General features: G+C 49.2%; 1 protein-coding gene and 1 non-coding gene across 6 annotated transcripts in view; both read right to left on the bottom strand.

The window, feature by feature from the left end:
- NSD1 (nuclear receptor binding SET domain protein 1) overlaps positions 1-6,602 on the bottom strand; it is a 135,760-nt gene extending 129,158 nt beyond the window's left edge. For 2 of the 5 annotated variants that reach the window (XM_060144284.1, XM_060144286.1), the window contains exons 1-3: positions 6,422-6,602; positions 5,181-5,294; positions 4,351-4,440 (exon numbers count right to left, since the gene is read on the bottom strand). In XM_060144284.1, the coding sequence (XP_060000267.1) occupies positions 4,351-4,440; positions 5,181-5,210 (120 nt within the window). In that variant the 5' untranslated portion in view covers positions 5,211-5,294; positions 6,422-6,602. Of the gene's footprint in view, positions 1-4,350; positions 5,295-6,143; positions 6,324-6,421 lie in introns of those variants that run through there. The other 3 variants (XM_060144285.1, XM_060144282.1, XM_060144283.1) reach the window with 3 other exon arrangements.
- A 6,986-nt stretch (positions 6,603-13,588) lies between these two features.
- On the bottom strand, positions 13,589-13,694 carry LOC132518889 (U6 spliceosomal RNA). Its single transcript, XR_009540014.1, has one exon. It is a non-coding gene; the product is annotated as a U6 spliceosomal RNA (small nuclear RNA).
- Positions 13,695-16,299: the final 2,605 nt, after the last annotated feature.

Below are 16,299 nucleotides of genomic sequence, written 5' to 3'. Positions count from 1 at the left end.
AAGATATCTATTTTTAAGTGGCCAAGAAAAAGTCTCTATACAAACATCCATCCCATGTACGATACAGTGTCTGTCACTACCTAATGAAGCACTAACTAGTATTACATTGCAAGTCAATTACAACGTAAAATTGCAAACAAATCTGGCAAAAAGATGCTGTGTTCCTTAAAGTCAATGTAAATAATAAAGAAGAATCACCCCAATTACAGGCAAGGAAAAGTTGATCTATGTCAACCAGTAAACAAGTGACAACTGATAAGGATACAGGACAGGAGCTTCAAAGAGTGATATGAACATCAAAGGGTTAAGAAATGTTAGTGAATGACACAGTGGAGAGAGGATAGAACAAGACTGGCAAAATATCAGTGATTCTTTTTTATTGCAGGGAGAGGGGAGTAGCTGCACCTCGCGGGATGTGTAACTTCCTCAACCAGGGATCGAACCTGTACCCCCTGCAGCGGAAGCGCGGAGTCTTAACCACTGATCCACCAGGGAAGTCCCAATATCAGTAATTCTTGAAGCTAAGTGAGGAGCACATGGAAATTCAACTATTTTCTCTTTTTCGGTATACACCTGAAATTTTCCATAATGGATATTCGTAAAACAAAAACCTCAGTAAAACTGATTAAGTCCTTAAATATTTTTAAAAATTTATCCTCCTTATGATCATAATGAGAAAATGAAGCAAAATAAAGTATGCCATCTCCTATGGTACAATTTTGCTGGACAAAATTTTTAAAAATCTATTTGATTCTTGCCTTATTATAACAAATAGTTGCCATCATAATAAAAAAAATTTTTTTTTAGTATTTATTTATTTGGCTGCACCAGGTCTTAAGTTGCGGCATGTGGGATCTTCGTTGCCGTGTGCGGGCTCTTAGTTGCAGCATGTGGGATCTAGTCAGGGATCAAACCCAGGCTCCCTGCATTGGGAGCACGGAGTCTTAGCCACTGGACCACCTGGGAAGTCCCATAATCAAAATTTTGATAAAGGTTTAAAACTTACTTTTAAGGACTTCCCTGGTGGCGCAGTGGTTGGGAATCTGCCTACCAATGCAGGGGACACGGGTTCCAGCCCTGGTCCACGAAGATACCACATGCTGCGGAGAAACTAAGCCCATGCGCCACAACTGAGCCTGCGCTCTAGAGCCCACGAGCCACAACTACTGAGTCCATGTGCCACAACTACTGAAGCTCACGTGCCTAGAGCCTGTGCTCCGCAACGAGAAGCCACCGCAAAAAGCCCGCACACCGCAAGAATAGTCCCCACTCACAGCAACTAGAGAAAGCCCGCGCGCAGCAACGAAGACCCAGGGCAGCCAAAAATAAATAAATAAAAAATAATATTTAAAAGATATATATATGTGTCTTTTCAAAAATAAATAAATAAAACTTACTTTTATAATTCTTCATTTTACTTTTCAATATAAAATCCTAAATAAACCTTTTTCTCCTTATTTACTTATGAAATTTTAGTCCTCATTTTGAGTGTATTCATTTTTAGCAGTCTTTAGATAAAGAGGATCACTAATATAAAATGTATGTCAGACCATCCTGGAGGCTGGCTACATCCTAAGAACTTTGAGGATCCCCAAATTCATGAATACCACCATAGCATAAATTAACTCTATTCATATTTATCTCCATAAAATATCTAAGTGAGGAAGAGTAGCAAACAAACAACTGCTGCAATAAGCCTAGTGAGAAAACCATGAGTCACTTCAGGCCCAGGCAAGAGTGTCAGAGACCTTCAAAAGTCACTAAAGAAAACCAAGAGTACTCAGATAATTCTATGGTTTCAAGGGTTTCAGTCTTGTCTCCAATAACATCAAGTGCCTTGAAGGTTGATCTATGTCTTCTATGACATCTGTTTTTACTACAAGGCTATGAAGACCCAATAAGATAATACAGACCAAAGCACTTAATAAACTGTAAGTTATTGACTGCTTTAACTTGGAGCTCTGGGGACCAACCTTCCTTGAAGATTTTTTCCAAGTATCTACAATGTACAAAGCACTGTACATTGTATATGTACATAGGCAGAAATTAGACAGTATCAACACAATTAAATATAAAAGCACCAGGTCAGGATTATTAACTGTAATGACAACCATTTCACATCACTGTACACAGAAAAAACTGAAGGACATGAAGGTAAACTGAAGAGGCTGCTCGTTTATGACAGGAGGCGAAAAGTCTGCTGATAGCTAGTTGTACAAAACAACTGGCAATATGATGCTGAACTATGTGTCTTTCCCTAATTCCAGACAGAGGGCTTAAAACCCTAATAACTACTCTTAATCTCGCCAGGAGAATCTCATTCTATCACAATATTACAGACAGAAAAAAAGACAAATAGCATTTGCAAAAGATTTTCTAATTTCTAGCCCTGAACACAGGATCTAATACAGAGTAAGCACTCTGTACCTGCCACATCAACCAATCAACTGTGAATAGTCTCAAAACATCAAGTGTGTGGTTTATTGTTCAACTACATTTGCATTTTGAGATTGATTTCGCTTTAAATCCTCAGTTAAAAAATATCAAAGGCAAAAAATATATATATACACACACCAAAAGTGAAAATCAAAGCAACAGATTTCATCTACAACCGGAATGAAAGAATAAAGATGGGAGTTCCCTGGCGGTCCAGTGGTTAGAACTTGGCGCTTTCACTGCCGTGGCCCGGGTTCAGTCCCCAGTCCGGGTACTAAGCTCTCGCAAGCCATGAGCAGCAGAGCTGGGTGGGGGGGGCAAAAAAAAGAATAAAGATACTTGCTTCTTCAAGTCCATAATCTTTAAGCAATTTAGATTTTCTACCTGAAAAAAGTTTTTCTACATTTATATAAGTTTGTTAACTCTCATTTTAGATGCATAACATACTTTCTATAGGCTCCAGTATTTTCAACTGTTTTTAATAGAACCTATACTCCACTGACATTTCTTTGATAGATTTATATTTGTATGCTTCTGGAGAAATATGTATCTCCACCTTCAGATCTAAGTTTTTTTATGTAGTTCAAAAGACAAAACTATATACATGTAAAATAAATTTCAACATGAACCCACGAAGAAGGATTTGTCTGAGCTGCCAATAGGCTGCCAATACAGCCTATCTACCCTGAAAAATACCTCAGACAATACAGCCTCTAGATTACTACCAAAACAAATTTTTTAAATCTGCAACTGCAAGCTAAGAAATCAAGGAGTACTAAAGCATATTTAAGATATGAATCAACAGAAACAAAAGTGACACACCCACATTCTCTAACTTTAAAGAACAGCAGGGCTATACACTAAAATGAATGTTTAATGCACTCATAACTATCACCACACACCATAAAATTTTCTCTGATTAAATCTTTACATAGTATTTCAGCAGTATGTTGGGAGGAAATTGGATCCTCTTTGGTGACATTACAGGTGACCATGACAATGTGTCTGGACAGAAACAAAATCAGAATCAAATATTTAAAGCTGAAAGGAATCTTTTAACAATCAAGTTAAAACAATCAGATTTTAAAGGTGATTAAACTGAAGCTAAGAAAAGTCAACTGATCATTTAGCTAACTACGAATAGTCAAAAAATTCTGCGTAAGATCAAACTTTTAAAAAAACTTTATCATTTACCACTATCTAACAATAGTATGTAGCACTAATGAGTAACTCAAATTACATTTTTTTCCATTTCTATACACATACACCCATACCACACATTTTTATACACTTCAAAATTTAAAACTTGGAAAGGTTTTAATGGTGGCAGGTACCTGAAGCATAGGATGCTGTACAACAGGTAGTTCAGGAAAATCAGCCCAATTTAAATTCTGACTGATGTCCAAGAAGGCCTTCTCATCTTAGCTACTCTGAATGTTTACCCCAAATGCACTTCAACCTGCAGCAAAAGTCACCCCATCAACTAAAAATATAAGCCATGCCTTACGCAGAAACAGGACTCCAGGTAATTAACTGGTTCACCTGTACTCATGATACCAGCAAGCCAAAGCCAGGCTCACTTAAAAAAGAAAAAGCTAAACAAATGTATACCTCCACCTTGAACATTTAAATCTGAACTCAATCAAATGCCCTTAAAGTTTAACTCTTAGCCAGTCCTCAATGGAGGGTTAATTGGGAAAAATCAAAAAAGAACCAAACTCATATAATAGAAGATGATTTTTTAAATCAAAGTAAAATTTCCCCAAAGAGCTTATCGTTAGCAATAGGCTTTCATCTGTGAACTGATAAACAACAAAAAACCAATTAGTTATAACTGGTTTTTATAGTTTCCCTTTAAGTTGCCTGTATATATACATTTAAGTATATATTTAAGTTGTACCAAAAACTGCTTACAAATGGCAATTCCTGTGAAGTAGATGATGATGAAGTTCCAGGTAATTCTAGCATGTTTCCTAATGTACTGGTACTGGAGTCTGGATCATCCTGAAAAGATAAATTTATCGAGTTTAATTGCTCTTCTATGGTAATGGTTGTATCTCCTAGTGAAAGGGGGGCTGGGAGAAGGGCTGCTTTTTCATTGCTGCCGTCCACTTCATTTCTTTGCTTATTTTTCTGTGTTTCAGTTTGAGGAGCTAATGGCAAGAATGGCGATTTGACTGCACAGTGTCTACTGTCTGGTGTGCTGTCTTGTTCATTTCCCATGGCCACGTCTACACCATTCTCTGATTTAGGCTCATAATTGCAGGTGGCATTGGTCTGAGTTTCCTCAAAGATCTCCTCTATACTCTCATCCTCTGTGACTGGCTGTTCTGGGTCCATTTCAGAATCTACATCTGCATCGTCCACACAAGTAAAATTCTCAAAGTGCAGAAAGCCATTCTTGATAGTCTTTGTTACTTTTACCTGGAGTTCAGGGGAGTTATTACAAGAGGGTTCCTGTTTCATAGCAAGTGCTGTTGGACCACCAGGACTCAAGGAAGTGCAAACAACTGGCGACTGAGCTCTTGAATCACTTTTTTCAGGGTCTTGAAAGGATTCTGATCCATCAGCAGACCCATTTAAATACTCTACATTGATCATGGAGGCCAAATCCTGTAGTCTCCGCAGTGGAATGTAACAAGATGGAGAATCTTGTCCATAAGCATTTTGGGATGTTCCACTGGCAGTCGATAACTGCATAGTACACCCATTAAGTGGCTCAGAAAAATTGGATTGACCATTACCGAAAGGGCTGTCCTTGTCTTCAGGGGCATCTAAATTCACTGGATTGGAAAAGGGCAGCAGACAATTTCTTCTAGGTAGTTCACAGGTCTGATCCATCCTGGGCCAGCATCAACCTGGAATCCAAAAACACAGCAATTAATCTGAGTTAATAGGCCATTTGGCTCTTATCTTCAAAATGGCAGCCACTTCAAGAGGCCTAGTGGCCTCGAAGCCTAGTTCTACTGCACTTCCATGGGCGGAAAAAGTTCCCCAGCTGACGATGGAAAAATGGCCTCGGAGAGACTCCGCAAACTCCATCTTCCCGGAGATAGGCAGATCTTGCCACATGGAAACAGCCGTCCCTTTTTTCTGCACTGCAGACTGGTGGACAGTTGGGCTGATCTAAAATTAAAATCCCTTTGGCAGTAGAAATTTCCAAATCTCAAACAGCAATAGTCCTTCCATTCCCCCGCTGGGGATCCTGTGGCCGGATCTCCCGAAGGCAGGGGGCTGTAGGGTTCGAGGGGGGCTCCGGGACGCTGCACAAAAACGTTATCCCCCCCATCCTTTCTGGCTCGCTCGGGCGCAGCGGTCACAATAGCGCTGCACCCTGCGCCCCAGCCGGCGCCGGAGCCTTTGCAGCGGCCGTGCTCTGGCCGCAGGCGAGTCGGCCGAAGCGGGTGCACCCCGAAGCTCGCCTTTCTGACTGCAGGCCTGCTCGGTCCACGGCTGCAGGGCCCAGAGCCTGGAACGCGGCAGGGGGAGAAACGGAGGCAGCCAGTGAAGCCGAGTCAGGGCAGCAGCAGCTGCTACAGCTTGACAAACATGGCTGCTGCCGACGCCGCCGCCGCCTGCCCGGGCCGCGCTCCTTCCCGCAGCGCCGGCAGCACCTCCTGGCCGAGCCGATCTCACTCATCAATATTCAGCAACAAGCAAAGTTTGCTGCAGGAGGGCAGCCGGCCCCGTGCCCCCCAGCCGGCTACCTGAAGGGAGGCGGAGGCCGAGGTGCGCGCGGGAGGCCGGCGGGGCACTGGCCGCGCGGGGAGGAAGTTCGCGGCGTCCCGGCCGGCTAGGCCTGAGCCCGGCTGGTAGTGATGGAGGGGGAGGGGGCCTGCGGCTGCAACGCCGCCGGCCACCAACCCTGTGCCGCGCCCGGCCCTCCCCCGCGCCCCTCACCTCACGGCCACCACCATCTTCCCCGCCCGCCCGCCTCCCCCCTCCGCTCGCTCCTGCCCGCCGCCCACCCCAGCGCACTAGTTACCGTGCCCCGTGCCCCCTCCCGGGCCGGCTGGGGGGAGGGGGTGACCCTCATTACACTGGGGCGCGAGCGGAGCGGTGGGGAGAGCGCAGAGCCGCTCACCGCACCCCCCTCCCCCCGCGTCTCTCTTCAGGGTAGAAGGCAGCGAATGCGACCTGCCCCGGCCTATTCCGCCGCCGCCTCCTCCTCCTCACACCCCCACCGCGCGCGCCCCCGCGGCGGCGCGAGCGACCGAGCGCCTCGCGCCGGCCCGCGTGCGGCTGGGGCCCCGAGTGCGCGCGCACCCCTTCCCCCAAGGCGCGCGCTCCTTTGCCTCACTCTTCGGGGTTCAGGGCGGGTGAAGTCGGGCTCGCGAGCGCGCCGCCCAATCAGCGGAGCCGCCGCTGCCGCCCCCTCTCCTCCCCCTGCGCGCCAGCTCGCGGCCCGGGCCTACGGGCCGGCCCGGCTGCCCGGGCGGGGCCTGAGGCGGGCTCCCCAGGGGCCTCGCGCGCCTCACCGGAGTGTCGGGGCCTGCGGGCGTCGTGGGTGGCACTCCGATCCCCTCACCTACCTCAGGGAGCTGCGCCGGCCCCGGGCTGCACACGGTTCCAGCACCCTACCGGTCTCGAGCCCCAGCCCCGGCGGCACCTGGCCGGGCTGAGGCCTGTCCGACCGCCCCGCCAGCCCCGCTCGGGCCCGCGTCAGTCCCGGCCTCCATCTTAGGTTACAGCCCTGGTTCCCCATCCACTGGGCACCTGCCCTCAGCCCGCTCCGCTCGGCCCGAGGCCAAGGCAACCCCCCTCCTACCGCGGGGCTCACCTGGGGGCTGGGGCTGGGGTCTTCGAGGCCTCAAACCCCGAGCAGGCGCGGCCGCAGGTGAACCCCCTGCCCGGCCGCACCCCAAGCCCACACCACCACCACTACAGACCAAGCTGAGCAGGAAACAAAATGGAGGCAGCAGCTCGGGTCTGCCTCCCCGAGCCAAGCCTGTACAGCCCCAGGGCTCCCTTCTGCCGCAGGCCCGACGCCCGCGAGGCAGGGGGCTGGCTCGTCCAGGCACCAAAGGCAGCCACCCTAGAGCAGCGCAGACAGGCCGGGGACTCGGCCCTGCGGTCCCCACAGCCCCTCACCCACCACCCCTTCCCTTCCCCCTCCCCCCCATTCCTCTCCCTCCCCCTGCCCGGCCGTGCGGGGTGAGCGGCTCCCGGGAGCTGGGTCGGGTCGGGTTACCGGCCCGGGCACTGCCCGCCCAGCCGTGGCCTCGGCAGGGGGGATGAGGCCGGGCGACCCCCGCGCTGAGCCCACCGCCCCCCCCCCGCACCCGACCCGGGCAGCAGTCTGACAGCGCGCCCGCACCTCGGCCTGCCGCGGTGCGGCCCCCGCCCAGTGAGATCGAGTCCCCAGCCCGGGCACCGCGGGGACGAAGCTCCCTCACCACCCCCGGGCCCAGGGGTCCTCGCAGCCTCGGGCGGGGCGAGGGGAGTGCTGGGGGAGGGGTCCACTAATCAATCCCTGCACCGCCTCCCGCGCCTAGTCCGGGTCTGGGCCTGGCACTGGGACTTGGGCCGGGGGCGCGGGCGGGCGTCAGTAGATGAGTGCGCGCGGGGCAGTGGACGCGAGCTGGGGGCCCGGAGGGGTCGCGCTTCGCACCGCGGACGCTGCAGTTCTCTGCACCCAGGCAGATGGCCCTCTCGTGCCACCTCCGCCCGGCGCAGGCCGCCTGCTCAGCAACCCTGCTCCCCGGGGAGCGCGCGCCTCACCCCCGCGGGCTGAGCATCGGGACCCCGGCGGAACAGCGCTGGGAGGGCGGACCGCCGGGCTGGCCCCGCCAAGCCTGCTGGCCTAATCCCTGGCCTGGGGCGCTCTGCTCTTGGGCGCCAGGCACCTCGAGGCCTGCACCCAGTGCCCGGGACCCCGTAGCACCGGCCTAGCGCGGCTGCAGCGCGTCCAATCACAAAAGACAACGTGAAGGCAAGCGGGGGAACGCAAACAACCTGACCCCGCGACGCCGACCCCCCCCAGGTCCTTCCCCTAACCCGATCCAACTCCGACCCCCGCCCCAGGCTTGCTCCCCGACAAAAAGCTCACCTCGGGACCTATCTGGTCCCTAGAGTGCGAAACTCATCCTCGCTATTCAGAGAAAACCACAATCGACCGCCATAAAAATTCCGCCTCCTCCAGAAAGCCTTCTGTGATTAGAGTTAACTCCATCTCAAAGCTGAGGGCGGCGCCCTCGAGAGCCACGTGACTACCATTCCTCCCAGGGCTTAGTAAATGTGCATAATTATTGCCCCAGTGGAGTGTTTACCCGCCATCCTTCTATCTGTTAACCGTGAGACCACCTGGGAGAAAGGCCACTTTTGGCGTTCCTCTGCGCGGTTTTGGCTTTGGCGCGGAGCTCTCTAAATTTCATCCTTCGGCCTTCTCCAACCTTCACCCCAAAACTGGCCCCAGTTGGCTTGGAGCTCAGGATACCCTTAGCCTCCTGTCCTCCAAGGCCCACAGACCAGCCAAGGAGATACACAACAGGTCCTTACCACACCTAAGTGCTGGGATGCAGTTCCTGCCAAGAGAGCAGCAGGCTGTCTTGAAGGAAGGCGCCCCCTGGAACCAGAGTGATGAGGGGAGCACTGTGACCCCAGAGGGCCTCCTTCTGTTGAAGAGATGAGGTACCCTGACTGTTCCCAGGTGCGAAATCAAGTTGACAGTGTTCTGTGTGCTAGGACCAGCCAGAGAAGAGCTGGGTCTACACCCCAGGGTACTGCCCTACAGGGACCTGCCCTTTGTTCTACTAAGGAGTGACTCCTGCTAATCCCTTCTAGGCAGTTCAGTGGGGGAGCTCTGACTGGTTCCTTCTTCACACCTAATAATTTGAGCCAATCATTTCTGACTGACAGTTACCCCCTGCCAGTTGCCCCAATTCATTAAGGTTACTCTCAACACTTTACTTTCCCACGACCATCCTGAGGGCCTGTGAGCTGCCACTGTATGGCCTTGAGCCAGTCGATTAACAGCCCCAGGCCTCAGTTTCCTCACCTATGGCTTCCAATGCACAGGGTGGCTGTGAGGATCCTGCAAGGTGAAAGTAAGTGTTAGGGGCCTATACAGACTAAGCACTTGATGAATGCTGAAATGTGTTTCACCGCTTCATTCAGTAACCATTTCCTGCATTCCAGGCAGTATTGCTGGGTGCTGGGTAAACAAAGGATGAGATGCCTGCCTTAGGAAGCCCCAGGCCTTAGGAAGAAACAGTTAAATAAAGGTGCTAAGGTGTGAAGAGGGGCCGGGACAGTGGTTCCCCCCAGGGCTGACCTCTACACATCCCTGCCATATAGGAACCCTGCTCTCCAACCTCCCAGGCCCCACGGAATAGGAGTAGGGGCTAAAGGGGGACAGGCAGCTGGGGATGAACAGCTTACTGATGGTCTCGGGGAAAAGACTGGAATCCCAGAGAAAATCTCTTGGACTTTCCTGGAATGACTCAAGTGTCCCTTCCTGCCTCTTAGAGTGGAATATGGCTGCAGAGGTCTCATTCACAGCAGCCCCTACTGGAGCCTCCCCAATCCAGCAGGCACTGGCCAAGCCCCTCATGTGTGCCAGATCTGGGCTGAGGGAACCCACAGGACCTAATATTCTCACAAGGACACTGGCTTCTGAAGTGGGGGAAGAAGGGATAGGGCTGGCTGTGGCTGGCCTTCCTTGTCTCAGCACAGGGAAATTTTCTGGGCCTGCGCCTCCCATCCTTAAGACAGAGATTAGCATCAATAATACTCTCTGAGTCTATGCTGTGTACTGGACACCATGCTGGGCACTTGCACTTGACACACATGAGTTCCTTTAACCCTTTAGCAGCCCTGTGAAGAAATGAGGTCCAAAAGATTAAGCCCTTCTGCAAGGTCTCAGCATCCTGTCATCTGGTGTGATCAGCCTCAAATCCCTTGCTCTTAGCCAGCACACCTTCCAGATACTGTCTGTGAGAAGGCCCAGCACAGTGTCTTGCCCACAGGTGCTCAGGAATTTGAGTGGCAGGCAAAGTGAGATTACCTTAGCCTCAGTTTCTTCATCTGTAAATTACTGTTACTCCTAACCTGCTGAAAGAGATACCTGTCGAGACATTCCACCAGTGTACTTCTTTTTTCTTACAACTGCCCCCCCTTTCATTCATTAATTCAGCAGATAATTATTGAGCTCCCCCTCAGAGCCTTGTGGGAAAGGCAGAGAATAAGTAACAAGGTAGAGAGCTGAGTACTGAGAGAGAAACCAGAGAGCTGCTGGGGGAGCTGGGGTGGCCTCAGGGACAGTCAGGGAAGGGCTTCCACAGAAGTGACATCCAGAGGGAGTCCAGAAGGACTCACAGGAATAGTTTGGAAAGAAGGGGATGAGCTAGAGATTCCAGCAGAAGAGCCCAGAGAAATACCTTGCTTTGGAGGAATTGACCACAGTTCAGTGTGACCAGAGGGTAGTGCGTGGCGGGAGCAGTAGAGGTGATGAGTGCAATAAGAGGCCTCAGATGAAGATGGGGAAAGCCACAGGGGCCTGACAGTGGAGGGCTTTCTTGGTCAAGTTAAAGAATTCAGGCTTTATCTGGAAGGCAGCAGGGAGCCATGGAAGGTTAAGAAGCAGGTTAAAAATCTCACTTGTGTAGTTGAAAGCTCACTCTGCCAGCAGTGTCCAGAAGAGATTGATACCTCCTCTAGAAACACAAGGGCCTTACCTTAGGATATGCTAGGACTGTTAGGTTATAATAACAGTGTGACTTCTCTTCTGTGCCAGCTACTCTGTAAGACACTCTCTCATTTAATCCTGAGATGGGCACTCTTGTTAGCCCCATATTCCAGATAGGAAGCGTGACCTATTCAAAGTCAAACTCCCAACCCCAACTCCCAGTGCAAGCTCTTCATCCTCACTGGACAGGAGCAGCATCTGCTTTCTGATGAAACAGCCAGGTTTGGAGGCCTTTGGTGATTAGTCCCAAACTAATCTGGTGAACACCACAACCATCCCTGTGATGGGTCCAAGAATTGTTTTCTTTCTCTCTCACCGAGTGGTTTCCCCAGAACTGGATCAGGAACTTAAGATCGAGGAAGGTTTGGCCACATTTGAAGCCATGCAGCCCTCCAGTAGTTTCCTTCCTACCCAAAATGTCAGCTAATCTGACCCTCTAGCCCCGGCCCTAGCCCCCACCCCAGGGACTCAAATTTTCACCTTCTACTGTTCTGTCTCTCAGACATTCTTTTCTGAAAGCCCTGTGTGTAGTGGCCACTAATCCCTGCCCTCCTGCCCTCATCACTTCCCCAGCTGCCCAGTATACTCACTGTACCAGGACAGGCCACATCCCATCCAGCCTGCACTCATGCTGGTCACTCTGCCTTTTCCCCTGTCATGCAAACTCCTACTCATCCTTCAGGGCCCAGTTTAGAAGATTCCTCCTCCTGGCAGTCTCCCCTGATTCCACCCTTACAGGCAGTCATTTTTTCCTGAATGAGCCCCTGCAGTAACTATTGGCTTTACATTTCTGGTCCCAGCCAGTTGGTGAGCCCCTTATACAAGACAGAGCGCATATGCTTCTCTGACCTCCAGTGACCAAGCCCAGGACTGTGAGGATCAGGGTAAGTGCTGGAGAAACATTTCCTAATGCTTCATCTATCCCCTCCCCTCTTCTCTAAGTCTGTGTCTCCAAAAGACAGAAGAATTATAGCTCAAATTGTGGACTAAATGATTGTGTAAAACCATCCCTAAAAGGATTCAGGGATGTTTGAGGAACACACAAGTCTCTGTGCCAGACAACAGTTTCAGAAAGTGTAAGAGAGCCTATAGGACCTGGAGTTAGATAGATGTCGGTTCAAATTGCAGCCGGGGCCGCTTACCAGCAAGTCCCATCCTCTCCCTGAGCCTCACAAATGGGGTGGTTGTGCAGATTAAATATGTGAATGTAGGCAGGGCCTACACAGAGCAGCTGCTCACAAGACACCTCCTTCAGATGCCACCAGACTTCCCAGCCCGACAGGTCAGTCTTCCCTCCCCAACCCCAAACCTCTCCTTCTCTGGGCACTTGATTTTTCAGATGTACCCTTAGCCTCCAGAGGAGCACTTCTGAACATACTGATTCCCAGGGGAAGAAGGGGAAGTTGAAGAATGCTGGGTTCTGGGGGGATGCAGTCAGAGGAAGGGGGAGGTCTGTAGCCTGTGGCCAGGAGAGTGGCTCTACCTTCTGCCTGCCTAAGGGTTACCATTTTACACCCAACCACCCATCTTCTCCCTGCAAAAAGAGGATATTATCCTATTTTACAGATGAAAACAGAGGTTGAGAAAGAAGCAGTGGCTTATAAAAGGTCCTGCTCTGGCAAGTGATGGGGTGGCTCAGAGTTTATACCCAGTAGTCATTCAATAAATACTAAAAGGAGCTCAGGTAATATAAAGGCAGGGATGAGACTCTGGGGTAAGGGTTTAGTAAAGTGGATGGTCTTCCAATTTTTTTCTTTTTTTTGGCCATGTGGAGCAGCATGAAGGATCTTAGTTCCCCAACCAGGGATCAAACCTGGGTCCCCTGCAGCGGAAGTGCGGAGTCTTAACCACTGGACTGCCCAGCCTTCCAAATTTTTTGATCAAGTACCCCTTTAAAGAATTTCAAGAGGGGCTTCCCTGGTGGCACAGCGGTTGAGAATCTGCCTGCCAATGCAGGGGACATGGGTTCGAGCCCTGGTCGGGGAAGATCCCACATGCCACGGAGCAACTAAGCCCGTGCGCCACAACTACTGAGCCCATGTGCCACAACCACTGAAGCCCACATGCTTAGAGCCCGTGCTCCACAACAAGAGAAGACACTGCAACGAGAAGCCCACAGAAGAGTAGCCCCCGCTCGCTGCAACTAGAGAAAGCCTGCACGCAGCAACAGAGACCAAACGCAGCCAAAAATAAATAAGTAAATAAACTTATAAGAAAATAATTTTAAGAGAATATGTATATACCCACTCATCTTTGAAAGTCGATATCTAATTTTAAGTCATATATTGCAAATAATATAATTTTTGGTGTACTACATGTGTGCTTTAAATATATCTTAATCAAAACGTTGGGGCTGTAGATTCAACTCTATCAATTTATAGAAAACGTCTCTCATGTGTCTGAAATGCCAAAACCAGGCCCCATCATCAAATCCCTCAGCCAACTGACTGACTTTTTTTTTAATATAAGAATATGGAATGCTTTATGAATTTGCATATCATCCTTGCACAAAGGCCGTGCTAATCTTCTCTGTGGTGTTCCAATTTTAGTATATGTGTTGCTGAAGCAGCACTCAGACTGACTTTCAATCGGAAAAGATTTGACTCCACTTCTCAATTAAAACCAGCATGTTAATATGTCTCCCCATGACAACCATCCCCCTGCTGGGTTCTAATTCTAGGACTGACAGACAAGGCCAAAGTCTTGCCCTGAGTTTACTGGGTGAAGTAAGTCCTTGGGAAGCTCTGAGGGCTCTCCAGCACCTTCCTCTCCAGAGGTGCCCATTCAGGGAGATTCATCTGGGTGAGATGTGGCTTTTCTCTCATGAGTGGGAAGCCATCTGAAAGAACTAGAGAGAGGTGTTTTCTCAGGCAGATCAAGGAGTTCAGATGGAAGTTAAAGGTCTGGGAATTTGTACCCTTAACTCCAACTATGCTCGGAACAATCTGGAAAGTCTTCACATCCCCCAGGTGAAGACCTTAGGCAAAAACCATGACTGGAAAACATGTATCTGTGTAGAACAGGAGGCAGCAACTGTTGGAGAGGGGCTAGGAGGGAGGGCTTTTTTTAAAGGCAGAAGGGACTTGGTCTTGTGTAAACCATTCCACCTCAGGGCCTGTGTTCCTATGTCTGGAAGATTCCGCTCCCAGCTCTGCCAGGGCTCTTTCCATCTATCAGTTCAAGAGTCCCTCTTCAGACAGGCTCACTTGGCTTCTCCCTCACCTTGAGGACCCCTAATTGACCCAAGGTCACTCTATTACATCTTCCTGTTGAGGTAACTTATAGCAATTACCATTCTCTGAAATGATCTGATTTTTCCCCACTTATTTCTTTATTTTCTTTTTATTGAGATACAATTCATATACCATGAACTTCACCCTTCTAAAGTGTACAATCTGGGAATTCCCTGGCGATTCAGTGGTTAGGACTCTGAGCTTCCACTGCAGGGGGCCGGGGTTCAATCCCTGGTCAGGGAACTAAGATCCCACAAGCCATGTGGCGCAGCCAAAAAATAAAATTTAAAAAATAAAATTAAATGTACAATCCAGTGGTTTCTTTCTTTTTTTTTTTAATTAACTAAAAAAAAAATTGTTTTTGGCCACACCTTGCATTTGTGGGATCTTAGTTCCCAGAACAGGGAGTAAATCCCAGCCCCTTAGCAGTGAGAGGGCAGAGTCCTAACCATTGGACCGCCAGGGAATTCCCCAGTGGTTTCTAATATACTCACAAAGTTGTGCAGCCATCACCACTATCTAATTCCAGAGCATTTGCATCACTTAAAGAAAAACCTTGTACCCATTAGCAGTTGGTCATTCCCCATTCCCTCCCTCCCCCCAGGCCCTGACAACCACTCATCTACTCTCTGTCTCTACAGATCTGCCTGTTTTGGATATGTCATATACATGGAATCATACAGTATGTGGTCTTTTATGTCTGGTTTCTTTCACTGAGCATGATGTTTTCCAGACTCATCCATGTTGTGGCATGTAGCAGTACTGCATTCCTTTTTATCGCTGAATAATACTGTATTCTATGGATATACATTTCACTTATCAGTTGATGTTTCGTTTATCAGTGATGGTTTCACTTTGGGGCTACTATGAACAATGTTGCTATGAACATTTGTGTACAAATTTTTTCATGGACAGAGTCCTAACCACTGGACTGCCAGAGAATTCCCCAGTGGTTTCTAATATACTCACAAAGTTGTGCAGCCATCACCACTATCTAATTCCAGAGCATTTTCATCATTTAAAGAGAACCCTTGTACCCATTAGCAGTCAGTGTGCATTTCCCTAGCAACTAGTGATGTTGAGCACATTTTCTTGTGTTTATTGGCCATTTGTATATCTTCTTTTAAGACATGTCTATCCAGGGACTTCCTTGGTAGCACAGTGGTTAAGAATTTGCTTGCCCATGCAGGGGACACAGGATCAAGACCCGGTCCAGGAATATCCCACATGCCGCTGAGCAACTAAGCCGGTGCGCCACAACTACTGAGCCCACGCATCACAACTACTGAAGCCCGCGCACCTAGAGCCAGAGCTCCACAACAAGAGAAGCTGCCACAATGAGAAGCATGTGCACCGCAATGAAGAGTAGCCCCTGCTTGCTGCAACTAGAGAAAGCCCGCGTGCAGCAGTAAAGACCCAACCGCAGCCAAAAAATATAAATTATTTTTTAAAAAGACATGTCTATCCAGATTCTTTGCACATTTTTTGATATTTTATTATTATTTTTTAAAGAGAACCCATTTAAAAAAATTTTTGGTTGTGTTGGGTCTTGGTTGCGGCATGCGGGATCTTTTTTGCGGCTTGTGGGATCCTCCACTGCGGAGCGCAGGCTCCTCATTGCGGTGCGCAGGCTTCTCTCTAGTTGTGGCCTGTGTGCTCAGTAGTTGCGGCACGTGGGATCTTAGTTCCCTGACTAGGGATCAAACCCGCATCCCTCGCACTGGAAGGCGGATTCTTAACCACTGGATCACCAGGGAAGTCCCCTCTTGGCACATTTTTTTAAATTGGGTAATGTCTTTTTTAGTTGTTGAGTTATAAGGATGCTTTACGTATTCTGGATACAAGTCCTTCTTGGATATAAGATTTACAAATATTTTTTCCCATTCTGTAGGTTGTGTTTTCACTTTCTTTTCTTTTCTTTTTTTTTGCGGTACGCGGGCCTCT

Source organism: Lagenorhynchus albirostris, chromosome 3 (assembly GCF_949774975.1).
Source record: "Lagenorhynchus albirostris chromosome 3, mLagAlb1.1, whole genome shotgun sequence".
Classification (NCBI taxonomy): domain Eukaryota; kingdom Metazoa; phylum Chordata; class Mammalia; order Artiodactyla; family Delphinidae; genus Lagenorhynchus; species Lagenorhynchus albirostris.
Note: the sequence above shows the minus strand (reverse complement) of the source record. Positions and strands in the feature narration are given on the sequence as shown.